At 38.7% G+C, this 22025-nt stretch overlaps 1 protein-coding gene across 4 annotated transcripts in view; it reads right to left on the reverse strand.

Annotated features, from left to right (window-relative positions):
• PDLIM5 (PDZ and LIM domain 5) overlaps nucleotides 1-22025 on the reverse strand; it is an 80634-nt gene that overhangs the window by 1506 nt on the left and 57103 nt on the right. For 3 of the 4 annotated variants that reach the window (XM_018072880.2, XM_018072873.2, XM_018072868.1), the window contains 5 exons: nucleotides 8342-8384; nucleotides 6624-6739; nucleotides 2005-2022; nucleotides 1542-1714; nucleotides 123-159 (listed from right to left, as the gene is read on the reverse strand). In XM_018072880.2, the coding sequence (XP_017928369.1) occupies nucleotides 123-159; nucleotides 1542-1714; nucleotides 2005-2022; nucleotides 6624-6739; nucleotides 8342-8384 (387 nt within the window). Of the gene's footprint in view, nucleotides 1-122; nucleotides 160-1541; nucleotides 1715-2004; nucleotides 2023-3976; nucleotides 3994-6623; nucleotides 6740-8341; nucleotides 8385-22025 lie in introns of all 4 variants that reach the window. The other variant, XM_018072890.1, reaches the window with a different exon arrangement.

Raw genomic sequence — 22025 nt, forward strand, 5'->3', positions numbered from 1 at the left:
AGGTAAAAAAGAAGCAATATTTTAAAAACACCAAGATGTCACACAAATGCACCAAACACTACAAGTTAAGAATTAAGACATGCAAAGTATTAAAGTAATAAAAATGTAAAACATCAACTCACTTAGTCTTCTTTGCAGCTTCATTTTCTGGTTCTTTCACTGAAAGAAAACAGAAAATTTTTATTTTCTAAGGCACTAAATACACTGTACCACCACACTGAGATTCTCTCCTGTACCAATACATTCACCACAGGAAATTACAACAACACTTGTTAGGACTCCTTGATTCTAAATATGCCTCAATGAACATGAGTTATGTCCAAAACTTCAAGAGTCCCTTTCATAGTAGAATTGTTGAAAAGTGTCTCTGCTGGTCTCTGCCCTTTCCCTTGGCCCTCTCTCCATGCTGGTGTCAAGAAAGGTGATTTGAGAAGGTGAAGATGAATGGAAGTTGAGAGGCATTTCTTTTGGACAAACATCCAATGGGTTTATATCAGGTGATAATCCAAGCATCTGTTTGCAGTTAGGCTATAACCCATCAAGGTTCTAGAGGTCTGCACAAGGAATAATGTAAATTCCCAGCCCTGATTTAAAGACTGGCAAATCTAATTGCAGTTGTTTTTTACAGCATTTGTAAACATGATAAATTCATCTGTATTGGATAACATGTTATTTGATGTTCAGGTCCATACTCTGCCTTTACAAGGACCAATGAAGAGAATGGAACATAGACAATGATCTGTTAATAGACTAGCACAATACAGTGCTAGAACAAAACAATCAGAAAACTGTCCAAATTCAGACTATTTATCACACATGGACAAGAATCTGTATTTGGGGACATGTTATCACTGGTTTCTAGAGACAGTGGATTTAATAAAATCTGCCCCCAGAGAAGGGGTCCAATTTCCTCAATGCCCTCTTTATTACAACATTAACTGTGAAAAGCAGCATAATGAAATAATCACAAATCTCATCCAGTGAATTATAGCTGACAGCATAACATGAAATTGAAGTTCTACAATAAAATCATATGACTGGGAATAACCTTCTCCACATCACCTGTTCCAGTCCACCAATGCATGTAATCACACTAGCATAAGGAGAGGATGGAAACATAACCTGGGGGTTAACTGAGGAACTATGGATTTGTGTTTCTGATTGGTTAAATAATTGCATTTCACATACTTTTGTATGCCTGACAAAGACTTTCTACATGCCAGAAAACACTTAATTTTTTTAAGCATAAAATTTGAACAGGAATGTTGCCATTTTGATAATACAGGGGGGAAAAGAAACAACAAATACATATCTGTCAGCATCTTTAGGAGTAGAAGTGGAAATTTTAAGATTTACCTAGAATGTATTAATTCAACTTAATCAGGAATAGTGTCCAGTAATGTATCTATCCTGAGCTATTTAGCGATCGCAGGAGTTTTACAATAATATTTTCCTTTTAATACCTCCCCTCACCCCCAGCTTTTAAACACTTATCTGTCCAAGACCATTAACTTCTATTTCATTTAAACCAAGCCACTCACTATGATCGGTGCCCGTGATTTGGGCGAGGATGCGGAAGGAGCGGGACTGGGTGGTGCCTGTCCGGGGATGCCAGTCTTCCGTGTCTTCAATCAGGCGCTTCTTGCTGGCATCGCTGTGGGTGGGGGTGTGGTAAAACTCGGTGTAGGTATCCACGATGTGCTTCCGTGGGGGGCTGCGTCAAGCAGAAGAGACAGCAGTGAGCGAAAAGTTTGAGAGACCACCTGGGTTTGGGCAGCTACAAAGACACGGGCAGAACTGTGACTTTTCACAGCGTTTAAAGGCAGCTTCTGCGTTTAAAGGCAGAAGTGCAGCAGTTCAGGCCCGCCTGAACACAGATTTAGTTCTCTGAAGCAAACACAGCTTTATAATCACTCCAAGTCGACTGAAACACGTTTCGCTGATGGAACATTTGAAACAGTAAAAGACAGTATTATTGAGACATTTACATGTTTAAACTTTTACCGTTTTGGTGGGTTTTTCCTTGGTGATGACAGAGCAAGACAGCAAGAGAAAGTTTTCCACCATAAACAGGAAAAGGAGAAAAAGAAAACATGAAATAAAGTCAGAAAGGTGAAACAGAAGTGCAGCTAATTATTTTATTGAATTAGTTTTGAGAGAAAGGGGAATTAAAATCCAATTAATAGTGATATTCTCATTCTACCACTAAAACCACAGAACTCCCATACTTAAATTAAACTCACAGGGATTTCCTTACAGGCATGAGAGGGGAGTTTGCCTCGATAAAGCAGGGTAGTCTACCTTGTTCTGATCAGGTGCCTCTTGGCTCACAAGAGGCAAAGCACAGCTGTGTGCATGTGCAAGGGTCACACAGTACACACCAAGTCTTTTACACTTGGCAAAGCCTGGATCAGAACTAGGCCATTTGAAACCATAATGAGCACAATAAGGAGATACCCTCTTTGAAGGACAATAAAGTCGGGTGATTGTTTCACCTGGCAATTTTCCCTACAGTAATCTACATGCTCTTATCTCTCCCTGCACTAGCAGACTTGCAAGAATACAGGATTTTAAAGCTTTGGTTCCAGTAAGTGATACAAATAACATGTAATGGCACTGATCAGTTTAGGAAAGGGAACAGAAGACTCAAACTATATAAGTAACTCCTAAATTCTACATTTGTTATTCCAAAGTATTCATCTTTAAGACCCTCTAAGTGTACATTTACTTTTACATAATTTACAGGAGAAAAGCTGCGCAAAACTAGCTCCTAAAACATAAAACTTCCAATAATTATTAAAAACCAAAAGTTTTTAAACCAAAAACTCAACAGAATGTTAAAAGTCCCTATTATTTTTCCTACTACTCCCTCTCTGTACTTTTAATGTCCAAACTATTTCTGGTGAAGAAAGGTGGAAAATATGAGTGAAAATTATGTTAACTGTTAACAAGTTAACTGTTAACAAGTAAGAATTAGTTCCATTCAATGGAATGCATTAGTAAATACTTACAAGAAGACTTAATACTTGAAAGAATGTGGAAGATATGATACAAAATTATATCAAGACACTGAATTTATTGAAACACAGCATTATTGAGGTACATGTATCACACATCAAAGTTCCCATCAGAGAGAGAGGTACAGAAACAAAGACAGTGGTATGTCCAGGATGGAGAACAAAAAGTACATAGAAAAATTAAGTAAAGCATCTAAAGAGTTAATAGCAAAAAATAAAATCTAAAAATTAAAACAGTAGTTAAAGGTGTGGAATACATGAAAATGTAATTATTTACATGCAGTTTACTGCATTCTAGCAACTACCTCAGTGAAATAAGTAGTCTTTCACATTTGTTGAAAGTGGTATAAAGGAAAAATCCAGCTGACTTCTCTTGTGAATCCTACTGGTCCCCTCTTTAAGGCTTAAGAGTCTACTAGTAATTACTTACTGAGGCAACAAGGTGGTGCCAGAGACAAAGGAAAATTCAATGAGACAGGCTCTCCCTTAACTCAGCCTTGAAGCAAGGGGGGAAAGGCCAATAAAACCTTAATCATTTAACATCCTGATATGCAAAAATCACAGTATATGGATGCTAGTTTTATTTTTCCTGTATGAATTCAGAATCCAGCCCTTTATTCTACCGTTTTCAAAGCAATGTTATTTTTATACTGTATTTCACCATTTACTAGTTGTATTACCAACACCAATGAACCATAAATGCACCAAGAATACGCAAACACCACACAAATGTTTTGTAGAATAAAAATAAGCTGCAAAATGTAGCACAGTGAAAAGCAAAATCACATCATGTCCGATGCAGACAAAATAATCTACTACACTAAGAAAAGCTGAAGCTGTTTTGCAAAATTTAAATATAAAACTCTGTAAGAGCTATAATTTTGCAAAACAAGAATACATGCTGGTTATTCCAACAGGAAAAATGACCATAATTCAAGTCCAGTGCTGTTGATACTAACTTTTTCGCTGCTGTTATCTGCAAGGGAAAAAAAAGTATTTGATGTGTTAATTCATTCTTTGCTTCTCAAAATACTACAGGAGTTTCCAAATCCAAGCTCTGGTAAAGCCATATATCACATAAGTCAAACTTACAATCATCAAGAGAACCTACAAGGGAAAATTTTAACCTACCTGCACTTAAAATGAGTGAAGTCTATGAACACCTTACCTGATTTAAGCAGCAGGCACATCTTCATGCAAGAGTCAGCAAGAAGGTCTTAATAAAAATGCAATTGCACACAGTCCAGTGAAGATGAATTGCTTGCTTTCTAAGCCAGGACTAAACAAGGAAAACAAAATTTCCTTTCCCATCCTGAAGTGAAGTTAAATAGTTTATATCCTGAATGTGGTTTGAGGGAAGCCAAAGGAAGGGAGGAAACTGTGAGTACAACAAGGTGCTTGTCTGAAGAACGGCATTTGCTCAGCATTGCCATCTATGAACAAGATACAAATTGCTTTTTTTGTTTGTTTGTTTTGAGAAAACGTATCATGTAAAACACAGAAGCAAAAGGGAATTTATTTCAGACTTCAGTGTTTCTGATATTTCATAGATGCCAGTGATACAATTTTAAATGGGGATATAGTTTAACATCGCTGTAGAAATTTATTTTTTTTATATAAAACAGAGTAGTGTAGCAGTAGACTAATGTAATCATCTTAGTCGCTTTTGTCTTGTTTTTGTTTCATACCTTAGGACTGCAAGACAGTTAGACAGCCCAAACACACTATTATAAGAAAGATTGCAAAGTAAAGTAGGTTTTTACAGCTCTAAAATGTTTTCAAGCTTTCCCAAACTAAATCTGCAAGGCTGACAGTGAGACAGGGATTTCTTCACCTCTCAGCTGTGATCATTCATCCTCTTTGTAGGTATTATTCATCCTCTAAGTAAGGCAGGGCACATATTAGTGCTTACCCAGTCATCCTATCTTGGTTGTCAAATGCTTACTCTATGCCTGCAGCACTTCCTTTCAGGAGACCTACTTTTGTTGCTATTGTTCCTCTTTTTTAGTACTAATTGCTGGTTTTGAATACTCCTTACACAGTTATTTGTTAAAACACTATTCCTGGAAAGATAAGAGTCAGTTTCCTAAAGTGTATTCAACAATTCTACCAGCATTGAGCAAGTCCTTGGAATCTCCTGATTTCATACTGCATTCACTTCATACTTTCACTCACTTCTATGCAGAGTGGATTCCTGCCACCAGCTGTTTAAGAAAGGGCTGGAAGTTACCATGACTACAGTGTGATATAAAATGCATATGGACTGCATTTAATGAGTCCACATATGGAATATATTCATATTAAAATATAAAGGGAATAGGTACCTAAAGAAGTTTAGAAGCTCAACTCAAACTGCAATTTATCCATTATTTTAGTTGACATGGATGTTTACCTTTATGTAGGGTTCTTATATACTTTATATGCTGAGTGAGAGGCTATCAGAGGACAGAGCCACAAGGCCTACTCTTCCAGCATCTTTCATTTGCGGGATGGCAAATAGTAACCACACCTTTTAGGTTTTTAGCCCAGGCTTTAAATCCTTAAGGCTGCAGAGAAACCTACAGCTCCTCTCCTGCTCTTTTTATGATGTAATTCAACCTGCTGGACACTGCTGCTGGGAACAGAGGCCAGCTGGCATGGGACTGCTTGTGCTCAGCCTCCTTCTCTTCCCACAGCACAGCAGCCACTGGGATCCAGTCCCTGAGGTGCTGCAGCACCCAAACCCTGCCCTGGAATTTCTGGGAGAGATGAAGGCATCCCCAGCCAAAAACCTTACTGCAGGTCTGAGTTCCTAGGACTGCTGTTGAGCCAAATTTAACTTACTAATCTATTGTTTATTAGCCTATATGCTATGCCAGGTATAGTATGAGCCTTTCATGCTTCCCTACAGTTCCTTGAATGTTCAGTCTCCAATATCCACTGTAACGTACACAATTATTTGAATATGGAAATGAATCAAATTTTAAATCTGCCCTGCTTTTTAAAGGTAAAGGTAAAATTTAAAGTTGAGGTATTTACATTATAGCACTGCAAAAAATCTGCTCAACCCTGACAACATCCTTGAATACATCTTAAAAAGTTTCTCCTGTGTTGTGCAGAGAAGTAATGAGACATCTGTCCCTTTGCCTCCCTTCTGGGACCTTTTTCCACCTTTTCTGCCAGGGCCACGATTGGTCTTTCAGAGCATCTGATTCCCAGCCATCCCCGTACCCACTGACACTTCTTGACAGACTGCTCTGCATTTTTAAGTGCCTGCTGCTTTCAGTCACTGTATTGGGCGTCAAAATACACAGTGAGACATGGACACTGAAATTAATACCAGGCTTGCTGTAAGGTCCAGAACACATTGCGTAAAGCATTTTGTGGTCCTTGTTCAATTTAGCCGTGACACTCTGCAAACCGATATATCACTCATGAGAAAAATCATCACCAAAAGTCCGGCTTGGCCCTCTGAAGCATCTCTTTTAAAATGCAAGTTCCTTCTGAGGGATTTGCTTCCGGCAGTTAAATGACTTCTCCGAGTTGTGTTTTACTCAGCCCTTAAACAAGCCCAGCTTTTTTCCTGTGAGGAGAGACCCTCACAGCAAAAAAAAAAATCCCACCTACCCATTTTGCTGTTTACTCTCCCCCTGGTTTTCTCTGAATCCTCGTCGTGGCCCCTCGGCTACATCCTGGGCGCCGTCACCGGCAGAGGCGCTCGGGGCAGCGTTTTGCGCGGCGGGCTGCCATGGGACATTAACTGCAGGTTTAGCAGCGCTCGGCACAGGCGACCGCTGCTCAGGGTTAGGCTTGGTGTGAACATGCAGTCCGGGCGCGGCAAACGGGGCTGGGGCGGCAGCCGTCAGCGACGGAGCCGACGCCTGGGCCGGGGTGAATGCGGAGGACGGTGATGGGATGGAGGTGACTTTGGAGGAGGTTACAGCTCCAAACGGCCTTGGCGTCTTATTGTAAGCCACGCTCGCCGTGGCAGTGACTTTGGGTGCAACAGCAGAGGCAATGGGCACAGGCTTAACTACTTCAGTAGGTTCTCCCTATGTGAGATGAAAAAACAAAAAAAGAAACACACAAAACCACGCCAAACGCATGCACATTCCTCAGCGGGGATTTTCACTGTTCTCAGAGGAGATAACCCACCTAGCGTGAAAAAGGGAAGCAGAGAAGCAAGCTTTATCAAGACTGAAGCCATAAAATGTATGGAAAAACAATCCAAGCCATGCATTTTAGTAAAGGAAACGATCCAAACATACACAATCAATATGAAATTCTGCGATGCTGACCCCTCTCATCATATCCAAACCAGACACCCCACAAATCAAATTCAAGAGAAACTGAAAAACCTCCCTATTGCAAAACCCAGCGGGTAACTCATGTGGAAAAAAACTACTGTTTTTTATAAAAATCCATATTCCATCTCTCAAACCCAATTTGAGATATGCACGTTCCCCATACACGAATGGAGTGTGCATGTGTACACACACACTATACATACTGATCTGTTGGTAAGATCCTTAAGAACAGAACTAGAGCACATCGGTGTTCCCCAATGTCTCCATATACCTTTGTCAGATTAATATATTCAAAAAACACGGGTTTGGTTTCTGTGGTTTTTTTGTGCTGGGATCCACATTTTAACATTGTGGTTCCCAAACTGTGGCCTTTCAAGTCACGGTCAGTAGAACAGTGATATACTACACATTATTTATGGTCAGTGGAGAGGATTTTAAAGTACAGGCTATTTATAAGTATTTTCAAGTTTGCAAACAGCTTTCTTATCAAAAAGGGAGGTTTGAAACTGTTGCATAGAACAAAACATTAGAAGAACTCAAGAACAAATAATTAATTCTCCAGGGCTTTAAGGAAAGTGAGGAGACTTGTTCTCTGAAACTGTAGTATTTGGATAAGCTTCTTTCAAATACAAAGAAAGATCTTAGTGTCCATTAAAACAAACAAATCCCCAAAAACAAAGAAAAGAAATCACCACCAAAATAAAGCCTACTCTGTTTCTCTCTTAGGTACAGAGGGAAAACATCAGAAATATCTTCCTAAAACAAATTTTCTGAGAGTTGGAAGATAACATTTATTCACTCTTTTTTGGTTTTTTTGGATAATCATTTGCCAGGTCTTTCCATTTTCTTTAGGAGCAGAAAAAAAGGTAACCACTCAAAGATCCAAATGCTGCAATACTCTTAATGTAACACATGGGAAACAAGCATCTTATACTGAAAGGAAAGTTTGAATGACAGTGCTTATCAATAACAGAGTTGGATAGATGGATATCAGTTAGTGCCACATGCTACATTTCTTCATTGTGAGGATGAACATACCTTTGGCACATTAATAAGATCGGGTTTTTGTACAGAAGCCACTCTGGAAGAGGAAAAACAAACATTATTGTAAACCCCAAATTCTTTAATGTTTAAGCATTTCCCTGTTCCACCTCACCACGTCCATCCACAGATATACAAAATATTTAATTTTATTTCCTCTAAAGGAACAATTCAAGTTAAACCTAGAATACTATTGTTCACACAAGGAAAAGGCAAAACAAAACTGAATTAATTTGTCCAGATACAACGTTAAGAACTCTGGCATTTATCATCAAGTACTATTTGATTTATAAATTCATAATTCTCTATCACCAGTTAGGAGACTTCAGCTCCAATTTGCTTGCTATTTTCTATCCTTTCACAAGAAACTGTCAACTCAAAAGCTCAGGTCAGATAAATTGCATTTTAAATAGTACATAACCTATATACAGGGTTAAAACAGAAAGTTTCCTTTTAGAACAAAAACAAAAACCCTTCTGAGGAACTTAGCAAGTTAAATAATACAGAAACTTTTTGCACCATCTTTGGTTTTCAAAAGTAAGGTTAATGTCACTTGAACTCTACAGTAGATGGCAAAAAAATTTTTCCCAAACAATGGCCACATTGAAACTACTATGGGGTGGTGGGAAGGAAAGGAAGTATCACAATGGAAATGATTAAGTAGATAAAGAGTTGATAGATTTTGTTACACCTGAAGTGAAACGGCAATGTGTTACAGGTAAAAGACATCTTACTTGATCGAGCTTTTTTCGGATTTGAGTATAATTGTATGCAAAAATACACATGCACACACTAAATTAAAAATATATATTAAAAATATGATACATTAATGTTTTGCTTGAAAACATTGCTGCTGATACACTTGAGTGTTTTCATGCTGTTCTGATAAAAAGTGGGTTCTCAACACATTTCAAAACATTTCTGGCCATATTTGGTGGCTGCTCAGAGAAGCAGTCACCCTTAATGATCCAAGAACCACCAATCGTATCCTGCCTGAAATCACACAACCCTGATTTACAATATGGCTTTTGAACAACTGAAAAACTGTAGCTGGATTCTGATTTCCAAAAGATAATTTGCTAGGGATGTAAAAAGGTTCATTTAATTGGACATCAGCTAACAGAGGCTACAATTTTAAAAATATTTCTATTGTATAAACCAGCTTTTCAATTTTTACCAGGAGAACATGGAGAGCTAGTATTAGGCACACTTGTTACCTTTAACCACTCCTTTTTTAATTTTCTGTTTTGTCCTCTTTATTTTTTTCCCCTTCTTTTTACTATTTTGTTCACAATATTTACTCCTTTCCTGAGAGTCATTTGGCCCTCAGCGCTCATCAGATTCCAGCAACAGGAATCCTGCTGCAGGTTCAGCAGTTAACTTACAAAAAGCAAAATACATATAATCCAGATGCTACGTTGACAGGGGGGAAAAAAAAAAGGAAAAAAATGCATAGCAGGAGAAGATCATCTTCTGCACTTTGGCTTCACCACTTGTGCATCGCTGCTGACACACATTATGTCCACATCAACAGCAATTCTCAACAGAGAGAGGGTTTTGTCCGCTCTGGGGAACAGGGCCATTCTCCCCTTTCCCACAGAGCGTGCAGCCTATGAAAAGCCTGACCTCCAGCCCTCCACAGCACTAGGGTGCATCATTAATCACTCCTAATTGCAGAGTTGTCAATTTGCAGCAACAAAAGCAACAAGGAGGAAAAAAAAAATACCAATACATATGGAAACTTTTCTTTTTTTTTTAAGACCAGAGTTAGAAGGAAACGTGCATCTGGCTTCATATCTTACATATACTTTTTTTTCCAATAAAGTAACTTGAAATGTTTTATGTATTAATTAAGCTGATCCAACAGGAAGATGTAGGAAGACATTTATTATTCAATCCAACTACCATATTTCACGCTTGAGAAAAAAAGCTTCTCTTTGCTAATGCTGGGCCTTGAGTTTCAGTCTTATAAAAGGAACATACTTAATTTTTTTTTGTTTTTACAAAATAATCAAATTTGAGTTTGCAATGGATGAGATTGCTCTGCATTCATCAGTACAGCACTGAGCAAAAATTATTTTAAACCGTTATTACCGGATGACCTGAAAACACACTTTTCAAAATTCATCTTCAAAAATGTCATACAAAAAGAAAAAGAAGGAAAGGGTGAAAAAAAGACTAGATAATCAAAATGTTCAAAATGTTCCTTTTAAACAGTGGAGGTAGACAACATAACGTTACTTTATTTCCCTCGCAAACATACTTGAAACAAGGACATGAATTTGTGTGCCCCAGACATACTTCAAGCAGTTTAACTTGGCCTTGTTGACTTCAGACTATAATCAGACTAAAATCTGTGATTTATCCTGTATTGTAAAGAGAAAATGCTCACCCAGCAAACTGAGCCACTAAGATCATAATGTGAAAAATGCACAGTGGTTAGACAAGACAGTACAAAAGGAAATGCACTCTTCAAGCTGAAAAGCAAAACACATCCAACACACACATTTAAGAAAATTCCTTCTTTGGGGCTATTTCCTTTAAGATTTTCATAGATACCACCAAATTGCATAGCCAAAACATAATTAAACTGCAGCATCTTTTACATTTTGTAGCTGTTAGCACTTAATTTGCCACCTAGCAATTAAACATACTAGGATTTCATGCTGATTTGGTCCCATTGAACGTATGAATAACTGATGATAAAGGTTTTCCGAATGAGATGACACACTTGCCCTGTTACTACCTACTAAAAAAAGCAGTATAGCTTGAAGCATGATATTTTCTGAATGATTTAAAACTAGCAGTTCAGCATACTAGTTTATGCAATACTTTCAATAACATACAAACAAAGCAAAGACATAAAAGCTCAGTATAAAGGCTTATTATAAACAACTCACACAAAAGACCTTGGCAAATGGTTACAGTATCAACCTTCATAGGAATTATTATAAACAATAAAACCAGAAGCAGCAGCCATCACTTACTAATATACTAATATTGAAAATAGAAGCGCACAAATTTTTTGCACAGGATTCTACATCAAAGTCATTTATTCTTTCTGTGGAGGGGGCGGAGGGGGCAAAGCTATATTTAGCTTGTGTAAACAGGTCATTTCAACCAAACATGATAAAATTTGCTGTCTAAACATACCACAAGCTGTTCCTCTCTGATGAATACTTTCATGACACTTAATGCAATTCAAAACATTCCAACTTCCAGCACAGCCTTATTAGGAAAATGAATTAGTCCACTCTTCACTGTAAGCAATATGCCCAGCAATAACTATTCATTCTTTAAATTCTCCTATTATTCATTCACTTTCCAAGTATTTCTCCCATTAAAAAAAAAAAAGACCCAAGCAATTTGACAGAACCCTTCTGTAATTACTAAAGCTAAAGCTACAGTTCTTCATGCTTCAGCAGGGAATACACCATCTGCAGAGACTGATCATCAATGAAAACTCTGTTATCTTCATAATTAGCATTATGGAAGCAAGCTCAATGCAAGGCAGGATTTTTTTTACAAATCTCAGCTGTCCTGTGTGTATAATCACACAACAGAGGCCCAAACCCTCATCCAGTAAATCCCTACATCTTCACTGAACCTAAAATCCAAAAGACATTTCAGAGTCGTCTCTTTCCTGAACTGCATTGAAAGCCCCATCATCCCCTGTCCTTCTGCTCCTAAGTCAAGGGACTATAATGTATTCAAAACTTAAAAGACTGATGCAAAAATCAATGGGAAATTCACAAGAAGGTAACTGTGCTTACATAAACTCCTCTGTAAACAAGGGGAGCACACAATACTGGTATTAACAGTGCGGTTTTCACATCTCTGTAACTTGAAGAATTGCCTAAACTCTGGTGTGAGATACAAGAAGCTGCAACACCTTCATTGAATTACAGAATCATCTCGGTTGGAAAAGATCTTAAAGATCAAGCCCAACCATAAACCTAACACTGTCAAGTCCACCAAATGAAGCCAAAGCAGAAAGAATTTTCCACAAAACTTTATTTGTTGTTCTGAACTGAACCTTTCTAACAGAAGGATGGAAAAAAGGAAGGATTCCCTTCCTATTCCCTGTCCTGTCCCTCTCATTTCAAAACTAACTCCTTTTTCTTAGCTGATCAATCATCAGAATGCAGGTTTTGGCAGCAGATGCTACACCCCTGAAAAGCCAATGGTCACATCTTCCTTCCAAAAACCTGATCTTTTAGTGGTTTTGCCATTGTAGTCTGCAGTTCTGTTGGTTAGCTTCATTTTATTTCTGGAGAACACTCAGTAGACAGGGCAGGAAGCTAAATAAATTTGCCTTTCATAAATTAGCCAACTCGTGGAATAAAGATGACAAGCAGAAGACATTTAACATATATAACAAGTCATGACTTTCACTAGGGGTTATCTGAATAATAATAAATGTAGACATAATTTAAAGCACAGAAAAAAGAATAATCAAAATATATGTATTTTTTTCCTTAAACACAAGCCCCTTCTTTACCACAGACATAATTAATTTTTTACCAACCTTGCTCTGACTCACAACAATAGAAAAACAAGAACATTGTTAAGCTTGCTTCTTGTTGCAATTTATACAGCATCCAAAATGGTTTCCTTACACACACTAATATAACATACAACTGCATTTCCCACAGTTTTGTAAAAAGACACACTGCCCCAGGCAACACCAGTCGGTAAATCAGCACTTCAGCAATCTTGCCAGGACATGCATCTGCAGCCTTGAGATTGCAAACCTGTCCACATCCCAACACATGGAAAAGCAGAGGTAGCAAAATTATCATTAAGTATGACTCAATGAAAATTGGAATCTGTTGCAGCCATTGCAAAAAAAGAGATGACTTTTTTTTCTGCCTAAAGAGATGCAACAATGTTTTCAAATCTCTAGTCTGTCATCATACTTACTAACATCTCAACAGATGGTTGTCAACATTTTATTTCATCAGTCATTCTCTTTTTTCTAGTTTATTATTTTAGTTTACTTTTTGTTGAACATACCAAATTATGTCAAATAATGTTAATTACAATCAAACAATGCAAACATCAGTGCTGACTGCCTGCTTAGAGGAGCAAATGGCAATTTCAAACCAGTGATACAGGAGAGAAAAGCTGGGATGCAAAATGGTACTTCAGATACGATACTTCTCCAGGAGTCTTGGTACTAACATCTCCCTCTGCAAACTAATTCTTACATTAAAAATGCATTCTTTCTCCTCTTACCCTACAAAACAGAGTCTGTTAACCCATGATAATTCAAATTCTCATGATTATTCAATACGACATATCAAATCAGGCTGGCAAATGGTCACTAGTGTAGTTCCATAGGGCTCCATTTTAGACTCAGTGCTCTTCAACATCTTCAAAAATGACTTGGATGCAGGACTTGAATGTATACTAGGTAAGTTTGCTGATGATATTAAACTGAGGGGACTTGGGGGTCCTGGTCAACAGCAAGTTGAATATGAGTCAGCAAAGCCCTGGCAGGAGGGCCAACCGTGTCCTGGGGGCATCAGGCAAAGCATCGCCAGGCAGTCGAGGGAGAGGATTGTCCCGTTCTGCTCTGCACTGGGAATATTGTGTGCGGTTTTGGGCACCACAATATAAGAAAGATATAAAACTGTAAGGGAGCATCTAAAGGAGGGATACAAAGACAGTGAAGGGCCTTTAGGGTAAGCTGTATGAGGAGCACTGGAGGTCACGTGGTTTATTCAGCCTGAAGAAAAGGAGACTGAGGGTAGGTCTCATTGCAGGTACAACTTCCTCATGAGGGGAAATGGAGGGGCAGGCACTGATCTCTTGTCTATGGTGACCAGTGACAGGACCCAAGGGAATACCATGAAAGTGTGTTAGGGGAGGTTTAGGTTGGATTATTAGGAAAAGGTTCTTCCCCCAGAGGGTGGTTGAGTGCTGGAACAGGCTCCTCAGGGAAGAAGTCACAGAACCAAGACTGACAGAGTTCAAGGAGTGCTTGGACAATACTCTCAGGCACACAGTGTGATTCTTAGCATGATCCTATGCATGGTCAGGAGTTGGACTTTGATGATCCTTGTAGGTGTCTTTCAACTCAGGACATTCTATGATTCTATGATTAAAACGCAAACAGTGTGAGACACAGTAGTCTCATCATTAATAAAATACTGAAGGGTTTCTGTGGGTGCTCTGTTTGTATGTGAAATCTCAGAAAAGGATCTCTTCTGTCCAATGAACCACTTTAAACACCTAATAACTTTTGGGCTTGATGTACTTTGAGGAGGTATATTTAATGGAGTATACTGAGAATGCTGGTATTTATGTCTTGTCAGAATAGTACATTGAGATAATATTTCATTAAATTCAGCCTGAGAATATTAGTTCATGTGTCACTCTCAAAAAATTTCTACACTTTCAATAAGTTTAGAGGGGGAGAATTTGCATGCTAGCATTTTACATTTGATATACACTATATAATACTTTCACATCCTCACACTGTGCGCTCCCCCAGCACACCATTACAATGAAGCACTAGGTCAGGTGAAAGAAAGAAAAATTATGTTCTTGCTTTACTGTCTGTTTGATAGTTGGCCAAATCAAATTTAGGTGTCCCCCTCTTTAGTTTAAATAAGGTTTGTGATATCATAATTGTGTGTTAAAATAAACAGTGCTGATATTTTAGGAAAGAAAAAAATCTGCCCTCTGCTTTGGTATTCCTACCCACAAAGGATTAGTTGTTTTTAAGACCTCCCAAAGACAACCACTGCTCATAGCCTCATTCCTGTGGTCTGTGGCAACCCTACCAAACGCATTTATAAAGAGAATTTAAGTGCAGGCAGATAATATTTTATTCTACTACAGCAAAACCAAAAACCAAACAAAAAGCTAGGGAAAAATACCAAGGAATTTATCTCACTTACCTTCTGGCTGTCAGAGGCTTTAAAAAACAAGTTTCTTGCTTCCATGAAGGAAGAAGGTTTAGAAACCTGGAGATCCCATGCATATGGTTAGCACTGGACTGGGAAGGCATGTCTGTACATACCTGCCCACAACTCCCCTGATTAGAGCCCAAGCAGGTAAAGCATCCCCAGTACCAAGTATGGATGATGCCTTACAATCCTGTAAGGCAGATTGCTGTCAGTTGTCCTAGAAAAGCTATAAACAGCCTATATACAAGTGGTAGCTTAGCGTTTCTAAATAATTGAGTTTGGTAAGCAGGACTCCCATCTTGTCACTGGGTGGCTTCTCGCAAGCAACAGGAAAACTTCTGGTTTGTATATAAGACTTCCTTATACCTTGCCTTCAGTGACAGAGATAATTTCTATCAGCTATGTCTTGCTATAAACTCGATTTTTTCTTTTCTTTAAGCTTCTAAAGCTGTCTTGCTAAGTAAGAGTATCCACATAACAGCTAAGTGCAAATAACAAGATAAAACAACTATATCCGGGCTTTTAATGAAGTATAATTTACACATTTGATTTTCTTTATGAGTGCTTATTAGATAGTAATTCTAACACAGCAAGCTACCTTTAAAAATAGCCATCTTAATGAAAAGCATAGGTCTAAATGACTTGCAGATCTAGTCCCTCCTCCAAAATTCTTAGGGGAAAAAAAAAAGAAAAAGGGCCCAGCTTCATGTTGACTTCAATCTGTCATCAAATCTAGGTTATAATTTAAAAGATTCAAAACTAAGCACTGAATTATTTTTTCCAGTGCTTTCCACAATATGGTGAGTAATGTTTAAATTACCTCCTTTGTTTAAAACATAGCCCAAAGAAACTTGAAAAGTGTAGTCATATCTATTTTAGCTGGAAATTCACCACAAACAGCTTCCCATCCCCAACATGTCCTTATTTGGTACTTTTATTTTTTTTTTCTCCTTAAGCATGTCCGTGGGAATGAACATTTTTTTTTTTCGAATGAAGAATCTGGCAATTTAGAGAGCCACAAGATTATTGTATTTTAGTCCTTATGGGAGCTAAGCACACCTCTCGTCTGTGAAGCAGCTCATCCATTCATTGCTTCCAAAAATTCTGAGGAGGTTAGTAAAAGTGTAGTTAACCAAACAAGACAAAAACTATTTCTGAGGTGTCAGGCAGCAATAGCAGAGAAGAGCCTCATCCTTCACTAGGATCATCAGCATGGGAAGCAGTGTCACCCACCCAGACTCCAGAAGCACTGTCCAGGCATCTTTGGCCAAATCCCAGCTGCCTCCTAACACCTTCTGCTTCTTATTGACTTACAATGACAGGGGAACAATATGAGCAACCTAATCCTACAACTTCTGAATTTCCATCTGCTGTACATCATCCCAGCCATACCATGCGGACATGGAGAGAACCCACTGCAATTGCATGGCTGTCAGGAAAATTGCTGAGCCTGGGGCTGGTCAAGAAAAGCCAGGGACACCAATAAAGAAACATGATGCTAAATCTATTTAAAAGGATGAACTTGTGTTGGTTTTGCTATGGGTTTAATTATTTCCAATTAAGGTCAGGAATATCATTAAGCATTTTTCTGACTTCTCAGTGGGACCCACCACTAAACCAGCCAACTGTCTTTACTATTCAGCCCCTCACATACCTCTTTCCTCCCTCCCATGTCACCCCAGCAGCAAGAGTTGAATATCCATCCTTGAGGTGCATGAGCACAGGACCTGACTGGCAAACTGCCACAAAAACTACCACGGGCACTGCAGCCAGCACATAGCTGAACAAGTCTTCTTTGCAGGTGTATTTGAAGGGGCTCCCACAGGCTGTCTCCAAAGAGGACACCACCACAGGTGGTAGTGGCTCTGGACAGCAGAGCTGAAGCACCATAAATCACATGACAGAATTATTACAGGATCAATTTAATCACCATATACTTGCCAGAAGCTGTTAATTTTGCCACTACAGATTCTTGCTTTTGTTGCACTGTATCATTTCCATGTATTGTTTATATGGTTATATATTTAAGGTCACTGGCTTAGCAGCATGTATTGCAGGTCTAACATGCTAAGGAAAGCTATTTATGTCTCAACATGGCTGTCTACTATAGCTTTAGATATCTAACAACTTCAGTTTGGAGGTTTCCTTACATGACTTCTTTCAACTGTTGCATCAAGACCTCAAGTTAGCCTGGCCAACAGGTCTCACCACACCTTTAAGGGAAAGGGAAGTCAAAGATCAACTGCCAGAGTATGAGCTGCACCTATAAATTGTTCTGTTTACTGCAAAAGCTAAGCAAGACAAATTGGAAAGCAGCAGTGATCTCAAGTAGTTAATTTCTGTAGTCAATAAGCTGGCCAAGGAACCAATTATACCGGATACTAACACTGGTTAAGTAAAGGTGCATAAACCACAGTTCTATAATTCTTCTGTTGTTTGCAACAACTGTGAAAGAAGAGAAAAATTAATAATCCCATCTGCCTCCAACTGATCCAGCTAACAAGTTTTTCCTTCCCACAGTCTAGTTTTGGAAAAAGAATCTTTCATCCCCCTCAGCTCAAAATATTTAGAGGATAACATTCACAGCACACTTACAGCATATGAAGCAAGTAACTGCTTTTGTAGGCAACTAATCAGTGATGCAAAACAGATGCAAAATGTCTCATGGTCACAAAACCTGTTGGGATTTGTCACAATTCTGCAAACATTACTTTTGGTTTGCCCTATAGCCGAAGTAAGGGAGCAATGTTTGACAGGCACAATATGTGTTTTTATTACCTCATGGGGTTTTGTGGTTTTGTGCCACAGACATGACTTTCTACTGACAATACCCTGGAATTTTTCAAAGGCAGTAATTTTTCAAAAAAATGGATTGAAACAAGCCCTCAAAATGGTGCAGCAGTGAAAGTCAGCTATTAATTATAAGCTCAAGTCTGCAGATACCGCTTACCTTTTTATAACCTGGTGTAACAGATACATATCTAGTTGTTAAACTTGCAGTGATGGATCTCAATTTGTATTTAGCATTTTTTCAGACCTCTAGAATATCCTGTGTACCTGAAAACCTCTCTGCTTTTCCCAGCATTACCAAACATCCTATCTTTCTTATGCTGTTACACTTTCATGATGCTACTGCTATCTTTCAGGAAGACACTTATTTTCCAAACAGCCAGTCATTAATTTATTCTCATTTCACCCTTTACTAGAGGAAGGTAGTAAGAGTTAATGAGTCAGGGCACTACAGTTTTGATTCTCAACAGCTGAGAACTTGCATGGTAGAGGACAGGTTTTATTTAACCAGTGTCTCATTTTTTCCTGTGGGCTGATGCTTAGGAACAGTTTATCTAACAACACTTGTCAGTTCATGTATTTATTTGCCTTAGGTTTGTTTTTATTTTTCTACTCTTTACATCCCACATGCACAGAGGTGCAAAATTAACTATCTGAAATTGAGAAACTAACCAGTTACCTGCATAGGTGCTAAATATTCACACTATTTATCCAATTCAAGCTAACTAGAACTATTTTCAGTATATGAAGGGCATAGTCCATATTTAAACCACGTAAGCTTCTTTTAATCCATTTAGAGACAACTGTCCCTTGACAGATCACCACATATCCTTTTATAATTTAAGAATGCCTGCAAGTTAGCATCATAAACCATGCATGTTGGAGAGATGTGTTTTTCAAAGGAAAGCAACAGGTGGGGAACCCAGTCTGCATTTGAAAAACAAAAGTGTAAATAGAGACAAGCAACATCATTCGTGGCACCCAGATAATGAAAAATGGACACAGATTGCTCAGTGGACTGAGATAAAAGGGACTTGGGCATCTCTAGGTACTTTATCAGATTTTGAGCCATATAGAACCCATAGTAGAGAGAATGATGAAAATTATTTCTTTCCCATTCTTAACCTTGCTTCTGTTATCTCAATGTTGTCAAGTTTCAAAAGAAGATTTTAAGTAAGTGCCATTAAGCATGTCCCACAATCCAGATAATACCACATACTACCTCCTACATTTTTCTGAAAAGGGGGACAAAGGTTTCACTCTCAAATATATTCACATACTATTCAAATTCACAGGCAAGGAGAGTAACATTTTCAGAAATGTTTAAACTTTCCAAAATGCAAGCTTTTCCATTTATCCAGACTTGGCCAGGAGCGCAGGAAGCACCGCTGCTGACGCATGACTGCCGAGCGACTGCCAAATCCCAAGGCTACTTCAGGTTCTGGCAAGTAAACCAACAGGGCTTTAAAAACTTTTTGATCAGAAATCTTTTGGACCTGGGTCAAATGGCTATTCTTCAAGCTCACAGTCTTTCTGGCAATCTCACAAAACTATTGAATTCAATGGACACTTGACTTAACACTAGCATTGGACACTCAAAAGCAGCAGAAATAAAGTTTTGCCTAACATTTGCAGGGAGTAATTGTTTTCTTGACTTTTTGATATCTTTCTAAAAACACTCATCTGTATGCAACTAGCATACAAAAGAAAAAAAAAAAAAAGATCAGTGTCCCGAAGCACTACAAACAGTACAGTTATGCCAGTCTCAGGAAGTCTTTAATCAGGGTCTTTGTAAATTAGTAGCACAGTCAAAATCAGATCTGTGTTGCTGTTTAGGAAATTACAGTGCACACAACGCACATCAGACTTTCAAAGCAAAGCTCCTCATGCCAAGCATGAGCTTCCCCTGTATTTCCTACTCTGAGACCTTGACAGCTTTGCTCTTGGTCTCCTTTTTATAACATAACTTTCTACAGTTGAATCAGAGGCTGCCGAAAACTTCCTCTAATAAAAACCCCAAGGGAAAAACAAGACACAGGCAGCATGATGACAACAATGATGACAAGACTGGTTTCCATCACAGTGAAAGAATTTCTTGAACTTCATGTTCCAGTCCTCAAATACTGACTGGCACAAAACATGCCCCAGCAACAGGCACAGAATAACATTAGCTGTTGCTAGCAATTATTTTTGGACCTGCGCACTGGCATGCTAGCAGAGGCTAGAGCACCCCCAGGATTCTTGTCACCATTTTGTAACTGGTTTGTTACCATGTTAGGCTGGGCATGAGCCAGCAATGCGCACTTGCAGCCCAGAAGGCCAATTGTGTCTTGGGCTGTATCAAAAGCAAGTGTGGGCAGCAGGTTGAGGGAGGTGATTCTGCCCCTCTACTCTGGTGAGACTCGACCCAGAACACTGCATCCAGCTCTGAGGTCCTCAGCATATGAAAGATGTGGATCTGTAGCAGTGAGTCCAGAGGAGGGCCACAAAGATGATCAACAGGCTGGAGCACCTCTCTTATCAGGAAAGGCTGAGACGGTTGGGTTGTTCAGCCTGGAGAAGAGAAGGCCCTTGAGTGACCTTATTGTGGCCATTCAGTATTTGAATGGAGCCTACAAGAAAGATGGAAAGGAACTGTTTACAAGGGTACATTGTGATAGGACAAGGGATAACCACTTTAAACTGAAAAAGAGTAGTTTTAGACTGGATCTGAGGAAAAAATCTTTACTGTGAAAGCAGTGAGGCACTGGAACAGGTTGCCCAGAGAAGCTGTGGATGCCCCATCCCTGGAAGTCTTCAAGACCAGGTTGGATGGAGCTCAGAGTAACCTGGTTTAAGTGGTTTAGGCCCAGGAAAGGGAGGTAGTTGGAACTGGATCTTTCAGATCCCTTCCAAGCCAAGACATTCTATGATCCACAATACTGTGATAAGGTATTTCTGTAGCAGCACTGTATATTTCACAGATATAGCTAAAGCCTGTGGGGAGGCAGCACTGTACACACAAGCACTGTACAACTTTGTTACAGTGATGTTTGCTTGCTTGAGGCGTTAGATTATTTTTGTATATGTCTATAGGTCTCCTTATATCAGGTGCTCCCTTGATAAAATATAATCAAGGACTGATTTTCTCAAATGATTGCAACCCAAATGAGTCTTTGTATCCCTAAAAAAGCATACAGATATATCCAGGAGTAATTTGGACCAAATACATGTATTTGGGGTGTGAAGGAGTTTCAACAGCTGCATTGTTGCGATGTAGCTGTTCACAATTACTGGCATACACTGTGAGGTACTTCTGATTACTGTGTGTTTAATCTATATATAAATGCATTATTTTGCTACTCAAAAGCTTGGCATTGAGATGGTATCTGCAAAGCTTCAAAACTGATGTCTGCCTGCGATGCCCCAGCTGGCTATTTCAAAGTGTGCCAACAGAATTAAAATATCACTAAAGATCATGGCACTCTGAGGTATCTGCGTTATTTTAAGAAGTGAAGATAAGCTGTGGCCAACTTCACATTGTTCCCTTAAATCTTTCACTCAATATATACAGACACAGCTTAAAATAAATATGCAAGGTCAATAGCATCACAATTTACATGCTAGCTAACAAGCCCCTGAACTTTCAAAAAGGTATTGTATGGGTTGCACAGGTTAAACCAGAAGTAGCTAGAAACGTTTCACTTCAGACTATGAATGGCAAATTGCCACCAGTCATACAGGAGAACCTACACAAGTTTCCAAAGCTGTTAGCAAAAAAAAAAAAAAAAAGTCTGCTATTTGAGAACAGATTTGGGGGAAACATTTCAGTTATTTACCTGAAATACAAGAACTTTGAAAGCATTGGCTCGTTGACTGCAGAAAATATTAGTTACAAACAGTTAGAGCCTAATTTAATAATGAAAATTATAGTTATATGGATGCTGTTTTACCAAAAGATATTGTCTTGATAAGCCATGAGGAGGAGTGCAACT

Source organism: Manacus vitellinus, unplaced genomic scaffold, assembly GCF_001715985.3.
Source record: "Manacus vitellinus isolate BGI_N305 unplaced genomic scaffold, ASM171598v3 scaffold_0_pilon, whole genome shotgun sequence".
In the NCBI taxonomy this organism is placed as follows: domain Eukaryota; kingdom Metazoa; phylum Chordata; class Aves; order Passeriformes; family Pipridae; genus Manacus; species Manacus vitellinus.